This window comes from Zootermopsis nevadensis, unplaced genomic scaffold, assembly GCF_977971745.1.
Source record: "Zootermopsis nevadensis isolate Lab colony 2312 unplaced genomic scaffold, Znev_1.0 Znev_ptg000007l, whole genome shotgun sequence".
In the NCBI taxonomy this organism is placed as follows: domain Eukaryota; kingdom Metazoa; phylum Arthropoda; class Insecta; order Blattodea; family Termopsidae; genus Zootermopsis; species Zootermopsis nevadensis.
In genome coordinates, this window is record NW_028259139.1 from 9,974,724 (window position 1) to 10,000,000 (window position 25,277).

General features: G+C 34.8%; 4 protein-coding genes across 5 annotated transcripts in view; all 4 read left to right on the forward strand.

The window, feature by feature from the left end:
• The first annotated feature begins 851 nt into the window (after window positions 1–851).
• Window positions 852–5,920, forward strand: LOC110831538 (putative cytochrome P450 6a14). The gene is made up of 5 exons (XM_087344218.1): window positions 852–942; window positions 2,013–2,957; window positions 3,474–3,695; window positions 4,012–4,263; window positions 4,831–5,920. The coding sequence occupies exons 2-5, from the start codon at window positions 2,027–2,029 to the stop codon at window positions 4,998–5,000; spliced, it is 1,575 nt and encodes a 524-aa protein (XP_087200344.1). The 5' UTR covers window positions 852–942; window positions 2,013–2,026; the 3' UTR covers window positions 5,001–5,920.
• Window positions 5,921–9,013: 3,093 nt separating this feature from the next.
• Window positions 9,014–13,179, forward strand: LOC110831536 (putative cytochrome P450 6a14). The gene is made up of 4 exons (XM_087344217.1): window positions 9,014–10,016; window positions 10,861–11,082; window positions 11,462–11,713; window positions 12,079–13,179. Exons 1-4 carry the CDS (start codon window positions 9,086–9,088, stop codon window positions 12,249–12,251), a joined length of 1,578 nt encoding a protein of 525 aa, XP_087200343.1. The 5' UTR covers window positions 9,014–9,085; the 3' UTR covers window positions 12,252–13,179.
• Window positions 13,180–13,683: 504 nt separating this feature from the next.
• On the forward strand, window positions 13,684–19,422 carry LOC147874604 (putative cytochrome P450 6a14). Of its 2 annotated transcripts, none has more exons than XM_087344214.1 (5): window positions 13,684–13,834; window positions 14,955–15,921; window positions 16,765–16,986; window positions 17,402–17,653; window positions 18,046–19,422. In XM_087344214.1, exons 2-5 carry the CDS (start codon window positions 14,991–14,993, stop codon window positions 18,216–18,218), a joined length of 1,578 nt encoding a protein of 525 aa, XP_087200340.1. In that variant the 5' UTR covers window positions 13,684–13,834; window positions 14,955–14,990; the 3' UTR covers window positions 18,219–19,422. The 2 variants fall into 2 exon arrangements, with proteins under 2 accessions (XP_087200340.1, XP_087200341.1); XM_087344215.1 differs by lacking the exon at window positions 13,684–13,834 and having other exon boundaries at window positions 15,077–15,217; window positions 15,340–15,921.
• Window positions 19,423–19,556: 134 nt separating this feature from the next.
• Window positions 19,557–25,277, forward strand: part of LOC110831533 (putative cytochrome P450 6a14) — a 5,931-nt gene continuing 210 nt past the window's right edge. The window contains exons 1-5 of the mRNA XM_087344216.1: window positions 19,557–20,078; window positions 21,205–22,171; window positions 23,016–23,237; window positions 23,732–23,983; window positions 24,374–25,277. The exon at window positions 24,374–25,277 is cut by the window's right edge and continues 210 nt beyond it. Of these exons, the coding sequence (XP_087200342.1) occupies window positions 21,241–22,171; window positions 23,016–23,237; window positions 23,732–23,983; window positions 24,374–24,546 (1,578 nt within the window). The 5' untranslated portion in view covers window positions 19,557–20,078; window positions 21,205–21,240 and the 3' untranslated portion in view covers window positions 24,547–25,277. The remainder of the gene's footprint in view (window positions 20,079–21,204; window positions 22,172–23,015; window positions 23,238–23,731; window positions 23,984–24,373) is intronic.

Sequence of the window (25,277 nt, forward strand, 5' to 3'; positions counted from 1 at the left end):
GAATAAAATTTAATAATTAGGTTCGTACCGCAAAGAAAACGCCACACTTCACCATTATTAATATAAATCGGTTAATGTTGTTTACTCTGAGCATCATACGAATCTCACACACTGTTTGGACAAATACAGCGTTATCTCTCATTAAAGCAGATGGTATCTAGAGTAACCTTTAAAGACCTGATAATTCTTTCGTATTTCATGGACAAGACCCACACAGCCTATTCTGATTCAAAAGCAATTTTTAAAAAGATGGCTGTCTTCTGGGTTGTTGCGCCGTGTAGTCTGGTAGAAGTTTACCGACGTTTCAGAGGTCCTTGCTGCCTCCAGGGCGACGATTATGGAGGCAGCAAGGACCTCTGAAACGTCGGTAAACTTCTTCCAGACTACACGGCGCAACAACACAGAACACAGTCATCTTCAGACTCATTGCCGTAAAAAACTCAAATCTACTTATTTTTAAGAAATTAAATACTTTTGGTGTCCCGTCTTTAACGAAAGTACTGGGCCTAAATCTCATGGTTTCCGTCCACACGCGACAACATAACATAAACAGCTAGCATGTATGCAAGTAACGATTAGTATTTGAATTCATAATCCCCGTTTCCGCGGTCGAATATGATCGCTTGTCGATAGATTTAAAACTGATACGTCGTTTCACTTCAAGTTTGAGAATAACAGAAGTAAGACGTAAGATAAGAGAAAGGCTGATTCGTTATAAAAACGTCACGTTGTCACATCTCAACGTACTTGTTTACATTAAGTTTTCAGCCAGTGAGGGTAAGTACATAGGCCTTTCTTCCAGTTACAGTCATGAATTCTTGCAAGTCATTATCGTTCTGAAGATTGTATAAGAGGAATAGGAGAGTTTGCTTTGATATTAGTCGCCCGCGTGCTGTAGTTCAGATCTGCACGACTAGAAAGTGAAGGCAGATAATAATAAAGGTAAAGTTATCACTGTCATTTCTTTGATAGCCAGGATTAAATTTACGAAAGACTGTTAAATATTCTGTGTAGATTAATATTCTGTCTTTATCAGAAGTTGCATTTTATCTTATCACAGTGTATGGCAAGATTAGAAAAGTGTATTCTGATTTAGGGTACGAATTGAATGAGAAACAAATACGAAATTTTTGTCAGACATCTTGACCTAGGCATAAATGGGAGGTTAATTAAAGAGCGGATCCTCTTCTAAAAATGTTGGAGTATGGCCTTCAATGAACTTCTTCAGGACAGGTTCAAGTGGCTAGCTCTTTTGAACATAATAATATTTTTGGTTCCATAAATGACTGGAACTCTATTAACCAGTTGAGTAGGCATAATTTAAATAAAGTGTTTCTTGTTCTTTGCGCAGTACTGAAATAGAAATTACAAAATTGTTTATATTTTATATTATGGTACATTTTATAAACAATTAATATAATCTTTCGTTCATTTAATTGAAATAAATTTGAATTTAATGTAAGTAGAATATACCGTGAACCGATACGAACAAAAATAAAGTTGCCACGTCTGTTATTGCAGACATCAATATACGTTGTATCTCAAACGCTTGTGAAAGTCTGAACGAATAGAAAAATCTCACGTTTATGTCCAGCAGCGAACTTTAGTATTAGCGTTAATGAATTTTCCTGCTAGTCACAACTCGAAGACAATCCATACCGTTGAGAAAAATCAGATTTATATCAGAAACATTTGTTATCCTTAATATCTTAGTGGAAAGCCTGATATTATATTTTATTCAGAACACTGTCACTTTATATCAAATTAATTAAGTCTGATTTTTCAAATTCATGTATCGATTCTGCTAAACATATTTTTTGCTGCGTAATTATGACTGAGTTTATTTGAATTTGCTTTATTCGTGATTATTTTTAAAAAATAACGATATTATCTCTTGTATCTGTCGTAATCTTGTAAGCAGTAATGTAAGTATGACTCTGGAATATTCAATTAAAATTGACACTGCACAAAAAAACATGTTGACATTAATCTGCGTGCTTGCATTTCTACAGGTTGGTCTTCAAACATGGGTTTTTTCTTTGAAACCCTGTTGCTGGACGTGGCTGTTCTGGTAGCATGTGTCACCGCTGTGGTATATCTTTACTGCAGATCGTCTTTCACATACTGGAAGAAACGAAATGCACCTTACATCAAACCAGTTTTCCCATTCGGAAATTTCAAAGATATGATATTTCTTAGGAAATCGATTGGATGTCTATTTAGAGATATGTATTTTAAGCTTGACGGCGAGAAATATGGTGGGATGTTTACGTTAACAACACCTGGATTCATCTTTCGTGATCCAGATATTATTAAAAATGTTCTTGTTAAGGATTTCTCTAGTTTCCATGACCGTGGCTTCTACACCGATGAAAAACTTGAACCATTATCTGGTCACTTGTTCCTTCTAAATGGAAGCAGATGGAGAAATCTTCGAATCAAATTATCGCCAACATTCACTTCTGGAAAAATGAAAATGATGTTCCAAACTTTGGTTGATTGCGGACATGAACTTGGATCTATTCTAGAAGAAACTGCTAATAATGAAGATACTATTGAAATCAGAGATGTCTTAGCGAGGTACAGCACGGATGTAATATCATCTTGCGCATTTGGTATCCAGTGTAATTGTCTTAAGAATCCAGACGCTGAATTTCGTCAATGGGGAAGGAAAATATTTACACCGTCGATAAAACTAGCAATGTTATCAATTGCTAGAGCATTTGCTCCCGAATTATTTGCTGCCTTCAAATTTAGAACTCTAGATTCCAAAATCGAGAAGTATTTTACAGATATGGTTCAAGACACTGTAAACTACAGGGAAAAGAACGACTTTAAACGCAATGATTTCATGCAATTGCTTATTCAGATGAGAAACAATGGTAAAGTTGAAGAAGGAAATGAGGAATCTGAACAGAATGGCCATGAAATTACGGAGGATAAATCTGGCGAAAATGGTATGTATTCCCCACGTATGTTACATATAAACAAATAAGTTGACTCTTGCAACAGCCGTCAACTTTCCTCACAATTAAATCACATTATTCTTTGCATTCCGATGATTCATGCTTGAAATAATAAGTAAATTTAATTTATTTATCACCAATATCATCGTTTTCACTCTAATTTTTAAATTAATTTATTTTCTTAAGTAAAACGTTGGTTTAGTGACACAAAATTATCACCAAACAACTTACATTATTTATGATATAGATAGATACTGGAATTGTTTAGAAATGAAATTTTTTTTCTATACAAAAACAAAGTACATGCTATGAACGTCTACTACGTCATGATACTTTTATTATTTCTAAGATCTTGCACTCAAAATTTAAAATTTCTTACTTGATCCGATATTAATTATCTTATGTATACTGTGATTGAAAGTGAAATAAAATAAATTTCGTTTGAATTTGGTTTTGTCAGTTTAACTTCGATCTACACTTGTAGTGAGATTAGTCATAATGTTACAGGTCTTTCGATGGAGTCCCTGGGTGCTCAAGCTTTCGTATTTTTCATTGCCGGTTTCGAGACGTCGTCAACAACCATGCAATTCTGTATGTACGAGCTATCGTTGAACCAGGACATACAGACGCGTGTCCGGGAAGAGATAGATGTTGTGTTACAGAAACACGAAGGCAAGATTACATACGACTCTGTCCAAGAGATGGAATATTTGGACAAAGTTGTTGCAGGTAAGACATGTCGTCCGAAGAACGTTTAAATAATCGTGACTTTAAGAGTTCAACAGGTCTCTTACCGAATTATTTTTTCGCGTAAGTTTTCATTACATGTTTTATTCTGTTTGTCTATCTGTCTGTCCGTCTGCATGCATGAAATAAGTCCAGAAGAGCTGGACAGATTTTCTTTACATTTTATGTTAGGTAATGTTACTAAAACTTGTCATTACATTCACTTTACATGAAGGCACTTGAAGGGAAATATCAACAAACTTAAATACTTGATTATTACTGAATAGACTGTGTAAATTTATTTTTCTTATTATTTCAGAAACTCTTCGCAAATATCCACCAGTTCCGATCCTAAACCGTGAATGTACCAAGACGTACAAGATTCCAGACTCTGATATTATAATTGAGAAGGGAATCAAAACAATCATACCTGTCTTGGGACTCCATTACGACCCGAAATATTACCCGGACCCAGACAGGTTCGACCCTGAGAGGTTCAGTGAACAAGAGAAGGCGAAGAGGCACAACTATGTTTATTTGCCTTTCGGAGAGGGCCCAAGGATATGTATTGGTAAGTTAATCGAAATAAAACTCATGTCATAATGCGAGTAACATTTTTGGTTCTTAAAATCCTTGGGAAGATCTAGGCTATATGAAAGGATAATATTAATGTTGATCTTAAATTTTCCTAATAATTTCTAGTGGATTCATCTGCAGTCATTGATATACTCTTGTTAACACGAATTTATGATTTTATAAAACAATTTTTTTTAACTATCTGAGTTACTGTTATATTCTATAAAAAAGACTTTGCTTCATGGAACCAATTCTGATGTTTAGATATCATGACAGTTCCCGAAAAATCCTTCCGTTAAAAAATAATTTCTATTTCTCTCAGCTTTAGAGCTAGATTACGTCAGATTCCATGCAATCGTAATGGATTATTAAATCCTGCTATAGAGCCGCTCGGAGTTTACATAGAGAGATCAAACCATTACTCTATACAACAGAGGATAAATAATAAAAGATTATGAGATTTTTTTTATTTCTGGAGTAGTGATCCCATCTGAAGACCTTATATACAGAAGTAAGCGGAATTACCATTCATCACCACACGGATTCTAATTTCGTTTTTCAGGAATGCGGTTTGGACTTATGCAGACCAAAGTGGGACTTATCTCTCTGCTGTCTAAATACCAGTTCAATGTCAGCAAGAAGACACAGATCCCATTGGTGTTAGAGACTAAATCATTTATCATGTCGCCTGTAGGTGGAATGTGGCTTCAGATTAAAAAGCGTGTTAATTAAACACAAAGTGCCACATATCATCTGGCTTTCCATTTCCCATGTAAGTTAAATACACTGTAACAAATATATTCTGAAGGTGGTATTAATATGGCTGTTTTCTGGAATATAGCTTAGTGTAATCTGTTACGTATTGACTGACGTTTTAGAGGAGATTCCTGCCTCCATCAAAATTAACCTGACACTCGATTTTTACCCTCTTACGATCGGCGTATGAGAAATGATGCCTGTATTGAAGAAACAACAGTATTTATTCCAATATAATATTTACACGTCACAGAAACATTTTCTACACAAGCTACTCTTTAGTAATCAAGACATGGCCAAGTAAGCACTATATTTCGTGTGGGGTAATTGTTAAATCATTACCAAATATTAGATTCTAAGTCTGTATTTAATTTGTTATTTTGATTTTTGTGGGGTTAAGTCTACTATAAACCCATATATCAATATTTCTTAACATGATGTTTTTCACGAGTCTGGCCTTGTTTTCGGCTGTCATTATTTACTGTGTGTAATTCTGTAATTTTGTTTTGTCGTACGTGGACCAGTACTTGATCTCCACTTTTCCGTCTTATAGTAAGCTTTTTAACTTTCACATACGGTTTGTTCACTGACAAAGTTTAACGTAATTGTCACTTCACGGCTTCCGGTAAGAAATTTTATAATGGAAATTTGTTGGTATTGTGTTCAAGGACCAATATTTGACTCTTAATCACAATCATCATGACACTTTCTTCCTACCAGCATTCTGAATATCTTCACCTGAATGATTTTCCAATGTTTATATTCTTATTCATTTGGCTTAAATTTGTACATTTATGGCTTTATAACCTTAGCCAGAATTGTTACATAATATTTATCGATTTACATTATTATCTGTATATTGTGCTTCATGAAAAATAAACTTTTAATTTATTTTATATGACAATATTTGAGTGCCCTCAGATTGTGAATTTGACATACGATTCGAAAACCGAAGTTTTACGCATAGCGGTTGGTACCCCTGATTTTAATAGGGGGGTCGAATATAAACCTTTGCTTGCAGACGTATCGTGTGGACTGAAGTATTTTGTGATTTTTCACATTCCAGCAGAAAATGCCCAAATAATACCTAAAAATATGCCATGTTTACTTTGATAAAACTTTCATTAATTTATGCGGCTTATTCCGGAAAGCCAATTTGAACATTTTTTTTCAATATTATTTTGCCCTCATTTTACAAGGCTCTGTATTAGTATATACCCAGAATTTTATGGAACTTTAATCTTTTTCATTGTGTTAACACTGATTTCATTCTAAAGTAGTTTTAGCAGTTCACATTTGTGCACCTTTTTATTAAAAATTCCTTTTAACATTATCCTTCCATTTACACCGGAATCTACCAAGTGATATTTTCTATTTACGTCGGTTAGTCAGAATCCAGATTTGTTTTAATATGTCGACATTCGCGAATACCTTCACTGACAAATTCACTGTAAACATTTTTAACAAATGAATTTACAACATTGTATGACATACGTTAATAACTGGCTAGTAAAAATACAGATACCGGCTACTGGAACTCAGTGGCTAAGTAATGTGTAACTTCGCAAACTCCCTTCATAGTAGTGAGAAAAGCCAAGAACGTGAAAAGATATTTTAGGTTATCTCAAAATGATTAATAATTTACTACAATAAATGTACTAAAGCAATTACGACAATTACATACCTTGAGACGTGCACGGAAACATTTCAAGTTTACCGCCACAGAAGGTGGTACACATTCTGGCCGTTGTAGCGCTGCCTCCCAAGTTTAAAATTGCGTGGCAAAGACCGTAAGCTAAATGCGTTGCTTAATCCCACGAATCAACACCTGTAGCTACAATGTTAGGGCAGAAACCGCCATCGAATAAATCCATAAATGCAGATATTAAAGTTTTGTGACGAATTCTTCCAAAGATAATAGAAGACAGTTGCGATTCTACGTAAACAAAGTTACAATAGAACGACACAGTTTGTCACAAAATATGCTGCAATTATTTCTACAGCAAACTAACAGTTGCCGTGGTGTACCTCAGTCGATTAGTAGCCAGGGTTTAACTGTGGAGGTTAGGGTTCGCACCCAGACCTAGCAGGATTTATGTTGGGCAAAGTGGCACTGTCACAGGGTTTCCTCTGAGTCTTCGGTTCTCCGCTGTCAACACCATTTCCACCGCTACTCAGTCCACGTCATGGAAACTTCTTTTCCAAGGTCCATTTTAATAACATTAATCTCTCACCTACTCCAAGGTCTTCGAAGCGATGTCTTTTAACTTTGGGAGCCCTGTGACTTATACGAACAACTTCAAACTCTTCACGCTAGATGGGAGAACTATGCAAATGTGTTTAGCTCGGCGAATGTAGTCGACTATCGCAGCTGGAGGATATCTTGTGTACTAATGCACTATTACACTATTGCACTGTCTTGTGCTTCTTGTGCACTAATGTAAGATATCAAAATGTAACTCGTAATGAACAATCAATCGATTAAAGTTGAATTCGTGGCGTATAAGTTCTTGTGCCTGAAGGTTACCTTCTGTTTTCGTCATGCTGTCAGTTATTGCGTCTGTAATTCCATGAACTGTTAAGTACATATCATGCATTCTTAAAGCATGATCTCACTACGTTAATCAGATATTTTACATGCTGACTTTCTTTAAATTACATCAGCTTGAAGGCTACCTACTCAATAAAAAAAGGGTGTCAAGGCACGAGACTGTTACTATGGCAATGCCTTCCAACAAACAATTATGAGCCACAGACATACGGCGTAGATGTCTTCCTATAAGCATGTGATTGTTATTGCACGTCTAAAGGAAAGTGTGTTTAAAGGGCCACATTAACTACAGCTCATAGCATAGAAAATTAATGGAAAGCCATTCTCCAATGAGACATTAAACTAGGTCTGATTATCAAATACAGATTTATACTTTATTAGCCCATGTAAATTAGGTTTCATATTGCAGCACTTTGAATCAATTAAATTGCATGCATCGTAGATACGCAATACTAAATTTAACCGAAATCGAGCCATTATCATCGGAGTTAAAATATGAGAAAAATGAAGAGACTATTAAAGGCTACCTTTATTTTTATGCTGTATAATGATTTCTGAAGTCCTTGGAATTTTAGTTAAATCTTGAAACTCTGGCTTTAAGGAATATTTATTATAAACTAGCTGTGTAATGCTGACTCAAGAGATGGTATCACATCAATCTGAAGATTATTTCTTTCACATGTTGAGGTCTTATCTCTGAACAGATAATCGCAGGTCAAAGAATTACGGAGATACAAAGTAAGTGTACGTATATTCATCAGAGAGTTTATTTAACAAGCCAGCAGACTCCAGTGGACAGGTAAAGCTAACAAACTAAACTGTAATACATTCATTTGTATTTAGTATGAATTCATCGGAAGTAAAATGATGATACTGCAGTGAAAGAGCAATGTTTCGGTAAAATTAAAGCATAATTGTTGTAGTTTATAAAGTCCTTGTTCTCGTGTTAAAACAATTAACATTTGATTACTTTTCAGTTTAAAACTAATAGCAATAGTAATGATGTGCTTGTCTCCTCAAGATTGAGTTACGTGGAAGAATTGTAAATACCAAAAAATAGTCACAAGACAGAATGTACTATGAATGCAGACTGAAATACTTGATCTGTCGCCATTTTCATGTTAAATTCCATTTAAGCATGACATGGAATTTAAAGACATTGATTAGATTCATATTTGATAATGTGATTGTTAAAGAAATTCTTCAAATCTCTATTTTACTTTCATGTAGGGTAAGGTTTGTTGTGATCTAGATAAGAGCAACATGAAAGAAGTCGAACAGAGTTTACGGTTGACACTCATCTGCTATTTTATTATATACACTACTTCTGAATTATATTCATATAAAAATCATACAGTCGGATATTATGCTCCCTTTATACGCTCACTTAATTTCTTCGTACTTCATATATATTGATATTATTCTTGTTAATGGTAGCTTATAATAATTGTTCTATTCTTTTTTCTTGAAACAGGTCAATTTTAAGTACTGCAGCGTCTTACTCACAAGAATGGGATTAATTTCTGAGTCATTTCTTCTTGAAGTTGGGACACTGATAGTTTGCATTCTGTCAGTGATCTACGTCTATTTTAAGTGGACATTCACTTATTGGAAGAAACGTAATGTACCATACGTTGATCCGATTTTTCCATTTGGAAATTTCGTTGATGCTGCTTTGATGCGGAAACAAGTTGGAGATATTTTTACAGACATTTACAAAAAACTTGAAGGACATAGGTATGGAGGAATGTACATTTTTACCAAACCACAGTTACTTATACGAGACCCTGGCTTAATTAAGGACATTCTAGTTAAGGATTTCTCTACTTTTCATGATCGTGGGGTCTACATGAATGAAGAAGTCGAACCTTTATCAGGACATTTATTTTCTCTACCCGGAAAGAAATGGAGGAACCTAAGGATAAAGTTGACTCCAACTTTCACATCTGGGAAGATGAAAATGATGTTCCAAAGACTTGTGGACTGCGGAGGGCAACTTCAACATTGCCTGGAAGAAACAGCTCAAAACAGAGATGTCATTGAAATTAAAGACTTTTTAGCTAGATTCAGCACAGATGTAATTTCGTCTTGTGCTTTCGGAATCGAATGTAATTGCCTCAAGAATGAAAACGCTGAATTTCGACAATGGGGAAGAAAAATATTTGAACCATCATTCAGACGGATATTTCTTGGAGTATTGTCAGGTGTTGCGCCTGTTGTGTTGGATACACTGAAATTGTCTCTGATCAATTCAAGCGTTTCTAAATATTTCCGCAAAATGGTGGACGAAACAGTTGAATATCGAGAGAAGAACAATGTAAAGCGAAATGACTTCATGGACCTTTTGATACAGCTGAAGAATAAGGGCATTGTGGATCCTGACCAGGAAGCTAAGGATCAGAACTGTGAAATACTGAACGGGGTTGCTGAAAGAGCAGAGGGTATGAACACACCATTATAAAGTCTTCTTTACAATTTTATAGCATCTTAACTAAATTTTCTCTTGATTAATCACACTTCTTAACATATAATTATCTTATCTTATATACCTCTCAAGTTTAAATTGACTTTTTGTCCATTTTAAGCAACTGGTAAAGAATTGATGTGTATGTTGTTATTTGTTTGTCAGACATTTTGCTTATGCTATGTTAGTTCAAGCAAGCCTTGGAAAATGCTTCCTGATGGGAAGATAACATCAAAACAATATGAGAGAAATTAATTTTGAAATATTTAGGTGGGCGAATGAGTTGTAAAATTAGGTCAGTACAGTGTCAAATATCGGGGATGAAAAATGAACATTTTTTAGTATTCACCTTACATTACATTTAATATCTTGTCCATACAATTAATACTACTTAAGTGGCCAAACAGACTCTGTAAAATGTAGTAAGAAAATCTGTTATTTCGTTCTGGTGATTAGCATCTTCTACAGGTAATTTTGTTACTTAGTTGAAATTGTTATTTTTTTTATTTGATTTACTTAGCTCGGTCACTTCTTTTAATTATACATAATAAAAATAATTAGATTGTGAAACCAGATTATTAACATTCTAGCTGCTTATTATGTTTCAGTTGTTGGTACATGGCACTAAGGAATGCCCTTTCTATCAGATTTAGTTTTGTCACCTTCATTACTTGGCACATTTAATTTTGTTAACTCAGTTTCGTGAGAATATTTAGTTCCATCAGTTCATTAATTTCAGTAATGCTTTGCGCGACCACTTTAGTTTGTTAGTTCGTTGATAATATGATTGATATGTACTTACAAATACGGAAACTGTGTAGGTCTTTCGATGGAATCCATGGCTGCCCAAGCTTTCGTCTTCTTCATTGCCGGTTTCGAGACGTCGTCAACAACAATGACCTTTTGCTTGTACGAGTTGTCAGTGAACCCAGATTTACAGGAGCACCTACGAGCTGAGATTGACGACGTTCTGGAGAAACATGACGGCAACATCACGTACGACGCCATCCAAGAGATGAATTATTTGGACAAGGTTATATCAGGTGAAATAAGTACCAGACAGATCTCGTAAAACTATTATGTGTGTATTTATGTTTGTATATATAAATTTCATTGAAGGTCTGCTCGAAGAAGTACAGATAGGATACAACTTTGTAGCACTCTTTAAAGTACCAGTCTCTTTCTGTTGTTTACGAAAGAAAAAATCATAATTTTTTGATATCAGCAACAGGCTTGAATATAAGTAAAGAAATAATTCTAAAGTAATGAATACGAGAGTGTTGACAATAATATAATCGAATGTCAATAAAGTTTAATTAAATCTGCTTGTTTACATAATGTAGGAAAATTCCACTGTGTTTAATTTTAAAGTGTAACATGAAAAACTAATATTAACATCAAACAAAAACAAATTTATTTCAGAAACTCTCCGCAAGTACCCGCCACTTACAATGTTAGTCCGTGAGTGTTCAAAACCATACAAAATTTCCGGAACTGATATTATTTTGGACACAGGAAGTAACGTTATTTTACCCGTGTCGGCTCTTCACCATGACCCGAAATATTACCCTGAACCTGAGAGATTTGACCCCGAGCGGTTCAGTGAAGAAGAGAAACAGAAGAGGCCCCATTTCGTCTACCTTCCATTTGGAGAGGGACCCAGAATTTGTATCGGTGAGTCCCTAATTTTAACATCCATAACAAAGAATGACCATAATATGTTTCAGGTCTTCTTGTTTTCTTCTTGTGCTCACAGACTGTTTTTTCCAGAATCTTAAGTGGATTCCGATGTCTCTTCTCTTTTAAAAATCTGTACGTGAAATATAATTATTTCTTCAAATTTGTGTGTGTTCTCTTATATATTACATAGTTAAAAATTGACAATGAACAGTTTCGTAAATTCATTTCAGTAACAGGTCTCAAATTGAAGTTCTTTATAATCTTTTGAGTCCATGCAAATATAGAAATAAACACAGAATGTTCATAAAAGAAATTTCTTGTTAACATCAAAATGTGGCGAGTGCATTTGTCTGTTTCAGGAATGCGTTTCGGACTGATGCAAACGAAGGTGGGACTTGTCTCTCTTCTGTCCAAATACCAGTTCAAAATGAGCCAGAAGACACCAGTTCCATTAGTGAAAGATCCGAAGTCATTCATATTGGCTCCTGCTGGTGGGATGTGGCTGAGTATTGAGAACAGAAGTGTTAACTAAGATGAACACCCTCTTGTAGAACACTGTACTCCTGCAAACTCTGTCAATATTTAAATTTCCAAAGATATGATTTGCTGTTCAATTCATAGATGGCAGCGGGAGGACAGCTTTTGTACCTCAGAGACATCTGGAGACTGTCCGCCGGAACTCACTCATCCAGACTGGACACAAGACGCCCAGCAGCGCATTCCTGTGATTTGGCATCACGTTGTGGCCCATCACTTGAGATAATTCAACATCTGGATAACCAATTCTCTACCATATATCCACAAAATTCCGTAATCTTATCTTTGATATTTTATTTCCAAAAACATAGTATGACATCACTACAAAGAAACAACGGCCTGAAACATTTCTTTCTCAAAAACGAATAAATATCGAGGTGAGAGAATCGTAGGTAAAGCTATTGGTGGTACTACGTTCGCCAAAAACAGACTGATTAAATTCTCGTCTTGTGACAAAGTTTAATTTTTACCAACAAGTACAGAAGATCAGTACACTCTAACGCTGCCATATGAATTACGCACACAATAATGGATATTATTGTTGTTTACATTTCAAATAATATTTCTACGATGATATCACATAACAAATATTATAGCATGACTGGGATAAGTCAAAATATGTTATCAAACAACAAATATTTGATTTCTGCATCATTTCTGAAGCGAATGCTATATTTTAAATAAATATGTATGATATAACGCAGCATAAGTGTGGCCAACCTCAGCAAGACTGTCTTGTTTTTGGCACCAAAAATGGTTAATATGTGGTGTAATTATATTAATGTGTGTATATCAGACTTTGTGTGTAATAGTTGTTAGTTCTGTACAAAATAGTTTGCTTGTAAGTACATGTGTAACACCCTCCTGATGTAATTTTGGATTTCTGGTCTATAAAAGATTTGGAGAAAAGTGTGAAAGAATAATGAAGTGATAGTTGCTTATTTTCTGGTACGAACGCAAAATTTACCTGAAGAGTAGACGTCCGGCTAAAGAATCCTAAGTAGGTCCTCGAATATGTGTTCGGAGTGAGAAACTTTTATTATGTACACTCTTTTCTTTCTTATTTCTACTCATTTTCCAAATTTCATAAAAAGTTTATTATTAACTTGTTAGATCTACTCTGTATCAGCAGAAGAAATGTTAATTAGACTAGATATATAGAAAGAAACATTTAAGCGAAATGGGGCCAATAGTTTTGCAGATTAAACATGCAAAATTACTGACAGTTAGACGCTGTCTCTCCGTAATGCTTCCATTTTGCGTTGTTCAAAGAACGCACAAAACAGCTGTGAAATATCCGTGGTACACATGAGTTTAGATGGACCTACAGAATATTTTTGTACATCAGTATCTGACTTTGGCCTTGAGCTGTGTAATAGTCTCCAGAGCTGACTTCACATTAATTTCAAGGTTACCCCCTCCATGTCTCTATCCCACACACGCGCACTCTATTTGTGTTAGTCACTTTCAAACACTATCATGGGCAAAGGAATTATAGAGCTAAGTCATTAGTATGTGTAGGTCCATGTGAAAGTATTTGTCCGATTGTACTCAAGGCAGCAGACTCCAGAAAAACAGGTAAAAGTAACATACATTAAACTGTGCTGTGTTTACCGGTATATAGTTTCATTTTGTCGTATATAACTGGTGAAATAAAATGATGGCTGTAACTATTGGTAAGCGTTGTAACAGCTCCGAATACCCAGAGTTACTCAAAGTTCATATTTACTGTGTTTATAGTTGCGATTACGTACTGTGGTTGACGAACCATGTTGACGTAATCAACATCACAGATATTGCAATGCATTCTGTCGTAAAACATGCTGTTAAAAAAATTACAGAAGAGATAGTTAATTGCCTTAACCTTAAATATTAACCAGTCTCGAACGCCCCCTCAAGGTATCACATTGTGAATTACAGGTAGGAGCAACTGACCTATGGAAAACCACATCATTAAAATAATAATTTGAACATATTATTGCTATTAATTTTAGTAGTAGTAGCAGTAGTAGTAATCTTTTTGTCCATGTCTTTTTTTCTACATAGCATATTCTAGAGTATGTGTTAATGTTGGTGTGCTTTCCAAAATTTTAAATAGTAATGCTTTTTTTGCATTTTGTAACTATATTGTAACCTATGCACCAACAATTTTGTGCTTAAGTCTGTTTGAGTGAATAGACAAAATTATGAACACCTTATTGATGAACGTTATTAAAACATTTTTTCTGTGGAGGAAAGGCTTTGGGGATCTTAAAATACTAAAAATAGTCATAAGACAGAATGTATTATGAAATACAGACTGAAGTACTTAATCTGTCGCCATTTTCACTGTTAAATTGGATATAAGCATGATATGACATTTAAAGACATTGATTAGATCCATATTTGATAATGTGATTGTTAAAGAAATTGTTCAAATCTCTATTTTACTTTCAGGTAGGGTAAGGTTTTTTGATATCTAGATAAGAGCAACATGAAAGAAGTCGAACAGAGTTTACGGTTGACACTCATATGCGATTTTATTATATATAATACTTCTGAAATATATTCATATAAAAGTCATACAGTCGGATATTATGCTCCCTTTATACGATCACTTAATTTCTTCGTACTTCATATATATTGATATTATTCTTGTTAATGGTAGATTATAATAATTATTTTAATACTAATTGTTCTATTGTTTTTCTTAATACAGGTCAATTTTAAGTACTGCAGCGTCTTACTCACAGGAATGGGATTAATTTCTGAGTCATTTCTTCTTGAAGTTGGGACACTGATAGTTTGCATTCTGTCAGTGATCTACATCTATTTTAAGTGGACATTCACTTATTGGAAGAAACATAATGTACCATACGTTGATCCGATTTTTCCATTTGGAAATTTCGTTGATGCTGCTTTGATGCGGAAACAATTTGGAGAAGTTGTTGGAGACATTTACAAAAAACTTGAAGGACATAGGTATGGAGGAATGTTTATTTTTACCAAACTACAATTTCTTTTACGAGACCCTGACTTAATTAAGGATGTTCTAGTTAAGGATTTCTCTACTTTTCATGATCGTGGTTTCTACATGAATGAAGAAATTGAACCTTTATCAGGGCATTTATTTATGTTACCTGGAAAGAGGTGGAGGAACCTAAGGATAAAGCTGACTCCAACTTTCACATCTGGGAAGATGAAAATGATGTTCCAAAGACTTGTGGACTGCGGAGGGCAACTTCAACATTGCGTGCGAGGAATGGCTCAAAACGGAGATGTTATTGAAATTAAGGATGTTCTAGGTAGATTCAGCACAGATGTAATTTCGTCTTGTGCTTTCGGGATTGAATGTAATTGCCTCAAGAATGAAAATGCTGAATTTCGACAATGGGGAAGAAAAGCTGTTGAACCATCGTTAAAACAGGTAGTTCTTCAACTTTTAGCGGGTATTGCACCTGTTGTAGTAAATACATTGAAATTATCTGTTATTGATTCAAACGTTTCTAAATATTTCCGCAAAATGGTGGAGGAAACAGTTGAATATCGAGAGAAGAACAATGTAAAGCGAAATGACTTCATGGACCTTTTGATCCAGCTGAAGAATAAGGGCATCGTGGATCCTGACCAGGAAGCTGAGGATCAGAATGGTGAAATACTGAACGGGGTTACTGAAAGAGCAGAGGGTATGAACACACCATTATAAAGTCTTCTTTTCAATTTTATAGCATCTTAACTAAATTTGCTCTTTGATTAATCACACTTATAAACATATAATTATCTTATCTTATATACATCTCAAGTATAATTGACTTTTTGTCCGTTTTAAGCAACTGATAAAGAATTGATGGGTATGTTGTTATTTGTTTGTCAGACATTTTGCTTATGCTTTGTTAGTTCAAGCAAGCCTTGGAAAATGCTTCCTGATGGGAAGATAACATCAAAACAATATGAGAGAAATTAATTTTGAAATATTTAAGTTGGCGAATGAGTTGTAAAATTGGGTCAGTACAGTGTCAAATATCGGGGATGAAAAATGAACATTTTTTAGTATTCACCTTACATTACATTTAATATCTTGTCCATGAAATTAATACAACTTAAGTGTCCAAACAGACTCTGTAAAATGTAGTAAGAAAATCGGTTATTTCGTTCTGGTGATTAGCATCTTGTACATGTAATTTTGTTACTTAGTTGAATTTGTTATTTTTTTTATTTGGTTTACTTAGCTCGGTCACTTCTTTTAATTACACATAATAAAAATAATTAGATTGTGAAACCAGATTATTAACATTCTAGCTGCTTATTATGTTTCAGTTGTTGGTACATGGCACTAAGGAATGCCCTTTCTATCAGATTTAGTTTTGTCACCTTCATTACTTGGACCATTTAATTTTGTTAACTCAGTTTTGTGAGAATATTTAGTTCCATCAGTTCATTAATTTCATTAATGCTTTGCGCGACCACTTTAGTTGGTTAGTTCTTGATAATATGATTGATTTGTACTTATAAATATGGAAACTTTATAGGTCTATCAATGGGCTCCCTGGCTGCCCAGGCTTTCGTCTTCTTCATTGCTGGTTTCGAGACGTCGTCAACAACAATGACCTTTTGCTTGTATGAGTTGTCAGTGAACCCAGACTTACAGGAGCACCTACGAGCTGAGATTGACGATGTTCTGGAGAAACATGACGGCAACATCACGTACGACGCCATCCAAGAGATGAATTATTTGGACAAGGTTATATCAGGTGAAATAAGTACCAGACAGATCTCATAAAACTATTATGTCTGCATGACATTACAGTTGGCAATTACAGTCATACAGCTAAGTGATGACTATGAATATATTTATGAAGATGTTATAATATTCAATTATAAATGTGCAAACAAATATGTATATACAAATTTCATTCAAGCTCTGCTGAAAGAGTACAGATAAGATAAAACTTTTTCACAGATATTAGCAACAGGCTTGAACGTAAGTAAAGAAGTAATTCCAAAGTACTGAATACCAGAGTTTTGTTAATAACAGCATAGTGGAATGTCAATAGAGATTATTTAAATCTGCATGATTATATAACATAGTAAGATTCCACTCTATTTATCTTTAAAGTGTAACATGAAAAACTAATATTAACATCAAACAAAATAAATTTATTTCAGAAACTCTCCGCAAGTACCCACCAGTTACAATGTTAGCCCGTGAGTGTTCAAAACCCTACAAAATTCCTGGAACGGATACTGTTTTGGACAAAGGAATTCAAGTTATTTTACCCGTGTTGGCTCTTCACCATGACCCGAAATATTACCCTGAACCTGAGAGATTTGACCCCGAGCGGTTCAGTGAAGAAGAGAAACAGAAGAGGCCCCATTTTGTGTATCTTCCATTTGGAGAGGGACCCAGAATTTGTATCGGTGAGTCCCTACTTTTAACATCCATAAGAAAAAATTACCATAATATGTTTCAGGTCTTCTTGTCTTTTTCTTGTGCCAACGGACTGTTTTTCCCATAATGTTAAGCGCTCCAGTCTTTTAGCAGTTTCCCATGTGTCTTCCCCCTTTTAAAAATCTGTGCGTGAAATACAATTATTTCCTCAAATTTGTGTGTGTGCTCTTTTGAATAGCTATACTCTACATAGTTGAAGATTGACAAAAAAACACTTTCATAAATTCATTTCAGTAACAGGTCTCAAATTGAAGATCCTTATAATCTTTTGAGTCCATGCAAATGTAGAAATAAACACAGAATGTTCATAAAAAAATTCTTGTTAACATCAAAATATGGCGAGTACATTTGTCTGTTTCAGGAATGCGTTTCGGACTGATGCAAACGAAGGTGGGACTTGTCTCTCTTCTGTCCAAATACCAGTTCAAAGTGAGCCAGAAGACAACAGTTCCATTGGTGATAGATCCGAAGTCATTCATACTGGCTGCTGCTGGTGGGATGTGGCTGAGTATTGAAAACAGAAGTGTTAACTAAGATGAACACCCTTTTGTAGAACACTGTACTCCTGCAAACTCTGTCAGTATTTAAATTTCCAAAGATATGATTTGCTGTTGGATTCATATATGGCAGCGTGTCGACAGCTTTTGCACCACAGAGACAGGTGGAGACTTTCCGCCGGAACTCAGTTATCCAGACTCTGACACAAGACGTTCAACAGCGCATTCCTGTGATTTGGCATCTCGTTGTGGCCCATCATTTGAGATAATTCAACATCAGCATAACCAATTTTTATTCTTCTTTTATGGCTCTCCGGTCCATGGCCTCCTCAATTCTCCTCTTTCATTTGGTCCTCTGTTAGGTCCATCTGTCCAAGGCTTTGATTGAGGTTTCGAAACATCTTCCTTTTTTTGGTGCAAGGTTGTTAGCCTTGCGACCAACCCCCAACCTGGAGGACCAGGGTACCTGTCTTAGTCTGACCTCTCCCCCTCGACCAATCTGGCTAGGGAGGCCCTACCAGTAGCTACGCAACCGCCTGCATAGCTCTTGGGGTCACTGAGGTACTCAAACACCACCACCACAACAAAATTCAGTAATATCATCTTTGATATGTCATTTCTGAAAACATAGTATGAGATCACTACAAAGAAACAACTGCCAGAAACATTTCCTTGTAAAAAAAAATATTTAGGTGAGAGAATCGTAGGTAAAGGTACTGGTGGGACTACGTGTACCAGGGACAGACTGATTAAATTCTCATCTTGTGATAAAGTTTAATTTGTACCAAAAACTACAGAAGACAGTATACTCTAACGCTGCCATATGAATTACGCACACAATAATGGATGTTGTTGTTTGCATTTACAAATAATATTTCTAAGATGATATCACATAACAAATATTATAGCATGACTGGGATAAGTCAAAACATGTTATCAAAGAACAAATATTTGATTACTGCATTCATTTCTGATGTGATTATCAGTGCTATCTTCTTAAATAAATATGTATTATATAATGCAGAATAAGTGTGGCCTACCTCAGCAGGTGTCTTGTTTTTGGCACCAAATGTGGTTAATATGTGGTGTAATTATATTAATGTATGTATATCAGACTTTGTGTGTAATGGTTGCTAGTTCTGTACAAAATAGTTTGCTTGTAAGTACATGTGTAACACCCTCCTGATGTAATTTTGGATTTCTGGTCTATAAAAGATTTGGAGGAAAGTGTGGAAGAATAATGAAGTGATCAATGTTTATTTTCTGGTACAAACGCAAAATTTACCTGAAGAGTCGACGTCTGGCTTAATAATCCTAAGTAGGTCCTCGATTATGTGTTTGAAATGAGAAACAGTTGTTACCTACACTTTTGTTTCTTATTTCAAATCATACTCCAAATTTCATAAATACTTTATTATTATTATTTTGTTAGATCTACTCTGAATTAGCAGAAGAAATGTTAATTAAACTAGATATATAGAAAGAAACATTTAAGCAAAATGGGGCTGTTAGTTTTGCAGGTTATTCATGCAGAATTAGACAGAAGCTGTCTCTCCATAATGCTTTCATTTTGCTTTGTTCATGGAATGCACAAAACAGCTGTGAAATAGCCGTGGTACAGATCAGTTCAAATGAATGTATAGAATATTTTTGTGCATCAGTATTTGTCTTTGGCCTTGAGCTGTGGAGTCTAGAGTGACGACTTATATTACATATTTTCAAGGTCACCCCCTCCCTATCTCTATCTGTCTCTCTTACACACACGCGCACTCTGTGTCCGCCATTTTCAAACATTATCATAAGCAAAGGAAATACTGAGTTAGGTGATGAGTGTGTGTAGCTCCATGTAAAAGTGTTTGTGCTGTCGTATTCAAGACAGCAGACTCCATAAAGCAAGGTAAAAAGTAACATAAATTAAACTATGGTGTATTTACCGGTATGTAGTTTCTTTTTATCGTGTATAACTGGTGAAATAAAATGATGGCTGTAACTATTGGTAAGCATTGTAACAGCTCCGAAGACACAGATATATTCAAAGTTTATATTTACTGTGTTTGTAGTTACGATTACGTACTGTGGTAGAAGAGCCATGTTGACGTAATCAACATCACAGATATTGCAATGCATTCTGTCGTAAAACATGCTGTTAAAAAAAATTACAGAAGAGATAGTTAATTGCCTTAACCTTAAATATTAACCGGTCTCGAACGCCCCCTCAAGGTATCACATTGTGAATTACAGGTAGGAGCAACTGACCAATGGAAAACCACATCTTTAAAATAATAATTTGAACATATTATTGCTTTTAATTTCAGTAGTAGTAGCAGTGGTAGTACTCTTTTTGACCATGTATTTTTGTGTACATAGCATATTCTAGAGTATGTGTTAATGTTGGTGTGCTTTCCAAAATTTTAAATAGTAATGCTTCTTCTTTTTTTGTTTCTTTGCATTTTGTAACTATATTGTAACCTATGCACCAACAATTTTGTGCTTAAGTCTGTTTGAGTGATTAGACAAAATTATGAACACCTTATTGATGAACGTTATTAAAACATTTTTTCTGTGGAGGAAAGGCATTGGGATCTTAAAATACTAAAAATAGTCACAAGACGGAATGTACTCGTATTATGAAATACAGACTGAAATACTTAATCTGTCGCCATTTTCACTGTTAAATTCTGACATTTAAAGACATTGATTAGATCCATATTTGATAATGTGATTGTTAAAGAAATTGTTCAAAACTCTATTTTACTTTCATGTAGGGTAAGGTTTTTTGTGATCTAGATAAGAGCAACATGAAAGAAGTCGAACAGAATTTACGGTTGACACTCATCTGCAATTTCATTATATACACTACTTCTGAAATATATTCATATAAAAGTCATACAGTCAGATATTATGCTCCCATTATACGATCATTTAATTTCTTCATACTTCATATATTTTGATATTATTCTTATTAATGGTAGCTTATAATAATTATTTTAATACAAATTGTTCCATTGTTTTTCTTAATACAGGTCCACTTTAAGTACTTCAGCGTCTGACTAACAAGAATGGGATTAATTTTTGGGTCACTTCTTCTTGAACTTGGGACACTGATAGCTAGCATTCTGTCAGTGATATACATCTATTTTAAGTGGTCATTCACTTATTGGAAGAAACGAAATGTACCGTACGCTGATCCAATTTTTCCATTTGGAAATTTCACTCAATCCTGCTTGATGCGGAAACAAGTTGGAGATGTTCTTACAGACATTTACAAAGAACTTGAAGGACATAGGTATGGAGGAATGTATATTTTTACGAAACCATCTTTAATTTTACGAGACCCTGACTTAATTAGGGACATTCTAGTTAAGGATTTCTCCACTTTTCATGATCGTGGTTTCTACATGAATGAAGAAATCGAACCTTTAACAGGGCATTTATTTATGTTACCCGGAAAGAGGTGGAGGAACCTAAGGTTAAAGCTGACTCCAACTTTCACATCCGGGAAGATGAAAATGATGTTCCAAAGACTTTTGGACTGTGGAGAGGAACTTCAACATTGCCTGGAAGACACAGCAGAAAACAGAGATGTCATTGAAATTAAGGACATTCTAGCTAGATTCAGTACTGATGTAATTTCGTCTTGTGCTTTCGGGATCGAATGTAATTGCCTCAAGAATGAAAACGCTGAATTCCGACAATGGGGAAGAAAAATTGTTCAATCATCATTAAAACAGGTAGTTCTTGAACTTTTAGCTGGTGTTGCACCTGTTGTATTAGATACATTGAAATTATCTGTTATTGATTCAGGCGTTTCTAAATATTTCCGCAAAATGGTGGAGGAAACAGTTGAATATCGAGAGAAGAACAATGTAAAGCGAAATGACTTCATGGACCTTTTGATACAGCTGAAGAATAAGGGCATTGTGGATCCTGACCAGGAAGCTGAGGATCAGAACGGTGAAATACTGAATGGGGTTCCTGAAACAGCAGAGGGTATGAACACACGGTTATAAAGTCTTCTTTACAATTTTATAGCATTGTAACTAAATTTGCTCTTGATTAATCACACTTCTTAACATATAATTATCTTATCTTATATACCTCTCAAGTTTAAATTGACTTTTTGTCCATTTTAAGCAACTGGTAAAGAATTGATGTTTATGTTGTTATTTGTTTGTCAGACATTTTGCTTATGCTTTGTTAGTTCAAGCAAGCCTTGGAAAATGCTTCCTGATGGGAAGATAACATCAAAACAATATGAGAGAAATTAATTTTGAAATATTTAAGTTGGCGAATGAGTTGTAAAATTGGGTCAGTACAGTGTCAAATATCGGGGATGAAAAATGAATATTTTTTAGTATTCACCTTACATTACATTTAATATCTTGTCCATAAAATTAATACTACTTAAGTGTCCAAACAGACTCTGTAAAATGTAGTAAGAAAATCGGTTATTTCGTTCTGGTGATTAGCATCTTGTACAGGTAATTTTGTTACTTAGTTGAAATTGTTATTTTTTTTATTTGGTTTACTTAGCTCGGTCACTTCTTTTAATTACACATAATAAAAATAATTAGATTGTGAAACCAGATTATTAACATTCTAGCTGCTTATTATGTTTTAATTGTTGGTACATGGCACTAAGGAATGCCCTTTCTATCAGATTTAGTTTTGTCACCTTCATTACTTGGCATATTTAATTTTGTTAACTCAGTTTCGTGAGAATATTTAGTTCCATCAGTTCATTAATTTCATTAATGCTTTGAGCGACCACTTTAGTTGGTTAGTTTGTTGATAATATGATTGATTTGTACTTATAAATAAGGAAACTGTGTAGGTCTTTCGATGGGCTCCCTGGCTGCCCAAGCTTTCGTCTTCTACCTTGGCGGATTCGAGACATCATCAACAACAATGACCTTTTGCTTGTACGAGTTATCAGTGAACCCAGATTTACAGGAGCACCTACGAGCTGAGATTGATGATGTTCTGGAGAAACATGATGGCAACATCATTTACGACGCCATCCAAGAGATGAATTATTTGGACAAGGTTATATCAGGTGAAATAAGTACCAGACAAATCTCATAACACTATTATGTCTGCATGACATTACAGTTGGCAATTACAGTCATACAGCTAAGTGATGACTATGAATATATTTATGAAGATGTTATAATATTCAGTTATAAATGTGCAAACAGGTATGTGTTTATTTATGTTTGAATATTCAAAGTTTATTCAAGGTCTGCTGGAAGAAGTACAGATAAGATAAAACTTTGTAGCACTCTGTAAACTACCGATCTCTTTCTGTTGTTTACGCAAGAAAACGTTCTCATGATTGTTCTGATATTAGCAACAGGCTTGAACATAAGTAAAGAAATAATTCTGAAGTAGTGAATACGAGAGTATTGATAATAGCAACATAATGGAATGTCAATAGAGTTTATTTAAATCTGCTTGTTTACATAATGTAGGAAAATTCCACTGTGTTTAATTTTAAAGTGTAACATGAAAAACTAATATTAATTTCAAACAAAAACAAATTTATTTCAGAAACTCTCCGCAAGTACCCGCCACTTACAATGTTAGCCCGTGAGTGTTCAAAACCCTACACAATTCCTGGAACGGATACTGTTTTGGACAGAGGATTTCAAGTTATTTTACCCGTGTTGGCTCTTCACCATGACCCGAAATATTACCCTGAACCTGAGCGATTTGACCCCGAGCGGTTCAGTGAAGAAGAGAAACAGAAGAGGCCCCATTTCGTCTACCTTCCATTTGGAGAGGGACCCAGAATTTGTATTGGTGAGTTCCTACTTTTAACATCCATAAGAAAAAATGACCATAATATGTTTCAGGTCTTCTTGTCTTTTTCTTGTGCCAACAGACTGTTTTTCCCATAATGTTAAGCGCTCCAGTCTTTAAGTGGTTTCCCATGTCTCTTCCTTTTTTAAAAATCTGTACATGAAATATAATTATTTCCTCAAATTTGTGTGTGTGCTCTTTTGAAAAGCTATACTCTACATAGTTGAAAATTGACAAAAAACAGATCGCAAATTCATTTCAGTGACAGGTCTCAAATAGAAGTTCCTTATAATCTGTTGAGTCGATGCAAATGTAGAAATAAACACAGAATGTTCATAAAAAAATTTCTTGTTAACATCAAAATGTGGCGAGTACATTTGTCTGTTTCAGGAATGCGTTTCGGACTGATGCAAACGAAGGTGGGACTTGTCTCTCTTCTGTCCAAATACCAGTTCAAAGTGAGCCAGAAGACACCAGTTCCATTGGTGATAGATCCGAAGTCATTCATATTGGCTCCTGCTGGTGGGATGTGGCTGAGTATTGAGAACAGAAGTGTTAACTAAGATGAAGTAATTGACCGTAAACAGGGAACACCCTCTTGTAGAACACTGTACTCTTACAAACTCTGACAGTATTTAAATATCCAAAGATGTCATTTGCTCTTCGATTCATAAATGGCAGCGGGTGGAGAGCTTTTGTACCTCAGAGACATCTGGAGACTTTCCGCCCGAACTCACTTATCCAGACTCTGACACAAGACGCCCAGCAGCGCATTCCTGTGATTTGGCATCACGTTGTGGCCCATCACTTGGGATAATTCAACATCTGCATATCCAATTCTCTAGCATATATCCACAAAATCATTAATCTCATCTTTGATATTTTATTTCCAAAAATATAGTATGACATCACTACAAAGAAACAACGGCCTGAAACATTTCAATGTCAGAAACAAATATCGAGGTGAGAGAATCGTAGGTAAAGCCACTGATGGGACTACGTTCACCAAAGACAGACTGATTAAATTCTCATCTTGTGACAAAGTTAATTTGTACCAAAAAGTACTGAAGATCAGTACACTCTCACGCTGCCATATGAATTACGCACACAATAATGGATATTATTGTTGTTTGCATTTCAAATAATATTTCTAAGATGATATGACATAACAAATATTATAGCATGACTGGAATATGTCAAAACATGTTATCAAACAACAAATATTTGATTTCTGCATTCATTTCTGATGCGATTATCAATGCTATCTTCTTAAATAAATATGTATTATCTAATT

Excerpts from the sequence above, each read along its gene's own strand:
- LOC147874604 (XM_087344214.1), top strand. The coding sequence starts at position 14,991 with ATGGGATTAATTTCTGAGTCATTTCTTCTTGAAGTTGGGACACTGATA. Across the intron at positions 15,922-16,764 it reads GGTTACTGAAAGAGCAGAGG|GTCTATCAATGGGCTCCCTG; the intron begins GTATGAACACAC and ends GAAACTTTATAG. Across the intron at positions 16,987-17,401 it reads TTTGGACAAGGTTATATCAG|AAACTCTCCGCAAGTACCCA; the intron begins GTGAAATAAGTA and ends AATTTATTTCAG.
- LOC110831536 (XM_087344217.1), top strand. The coding sequence starts at position 9,086 with ATGGGATTAATTTCTGAGTCATTTCTTCTTGAAGTTGGGACACTGATA. Across the intron at positions 10,017-10,860 it reads GGTTGCTGAAAGAGCAGAGG|GTCTTTCGATGGAATCCATG; the intron begins GTATGAACACAC and ends GAAACTGTGTAG. Across the intron at positions 11,083-11,461 it reads TTTGGACAAGGTTATATCAG|AAACTCTCCGCAAGTACCCG; the intron begins GTGAAATAAGTA and ends AATTTATTTCAG.
- LOC110831538 (XM_087344218.1), top strand. The coding sequence starts at position 2,027 with ATGGGTTTTTTCTTTGAAACCCTGTTGCTGGACGTGGCTGTTCTGGTA. Across the intron at positions 3,696-4,011 it reads TTTGGACAAAGTTGTTGCAG|AAACTCTTCGCAAATATCCA; the intron begins GTAAGACATGTC and ends TTATTATTTCAG. Across the intron at positions 4,264-4,830 it reads GGGCCCAAGGATATGTATTG|GAATGCGGTTTGGACTTATG; the intron begins GTAAGTTAATCG and ends TTCGTTTTTCAG.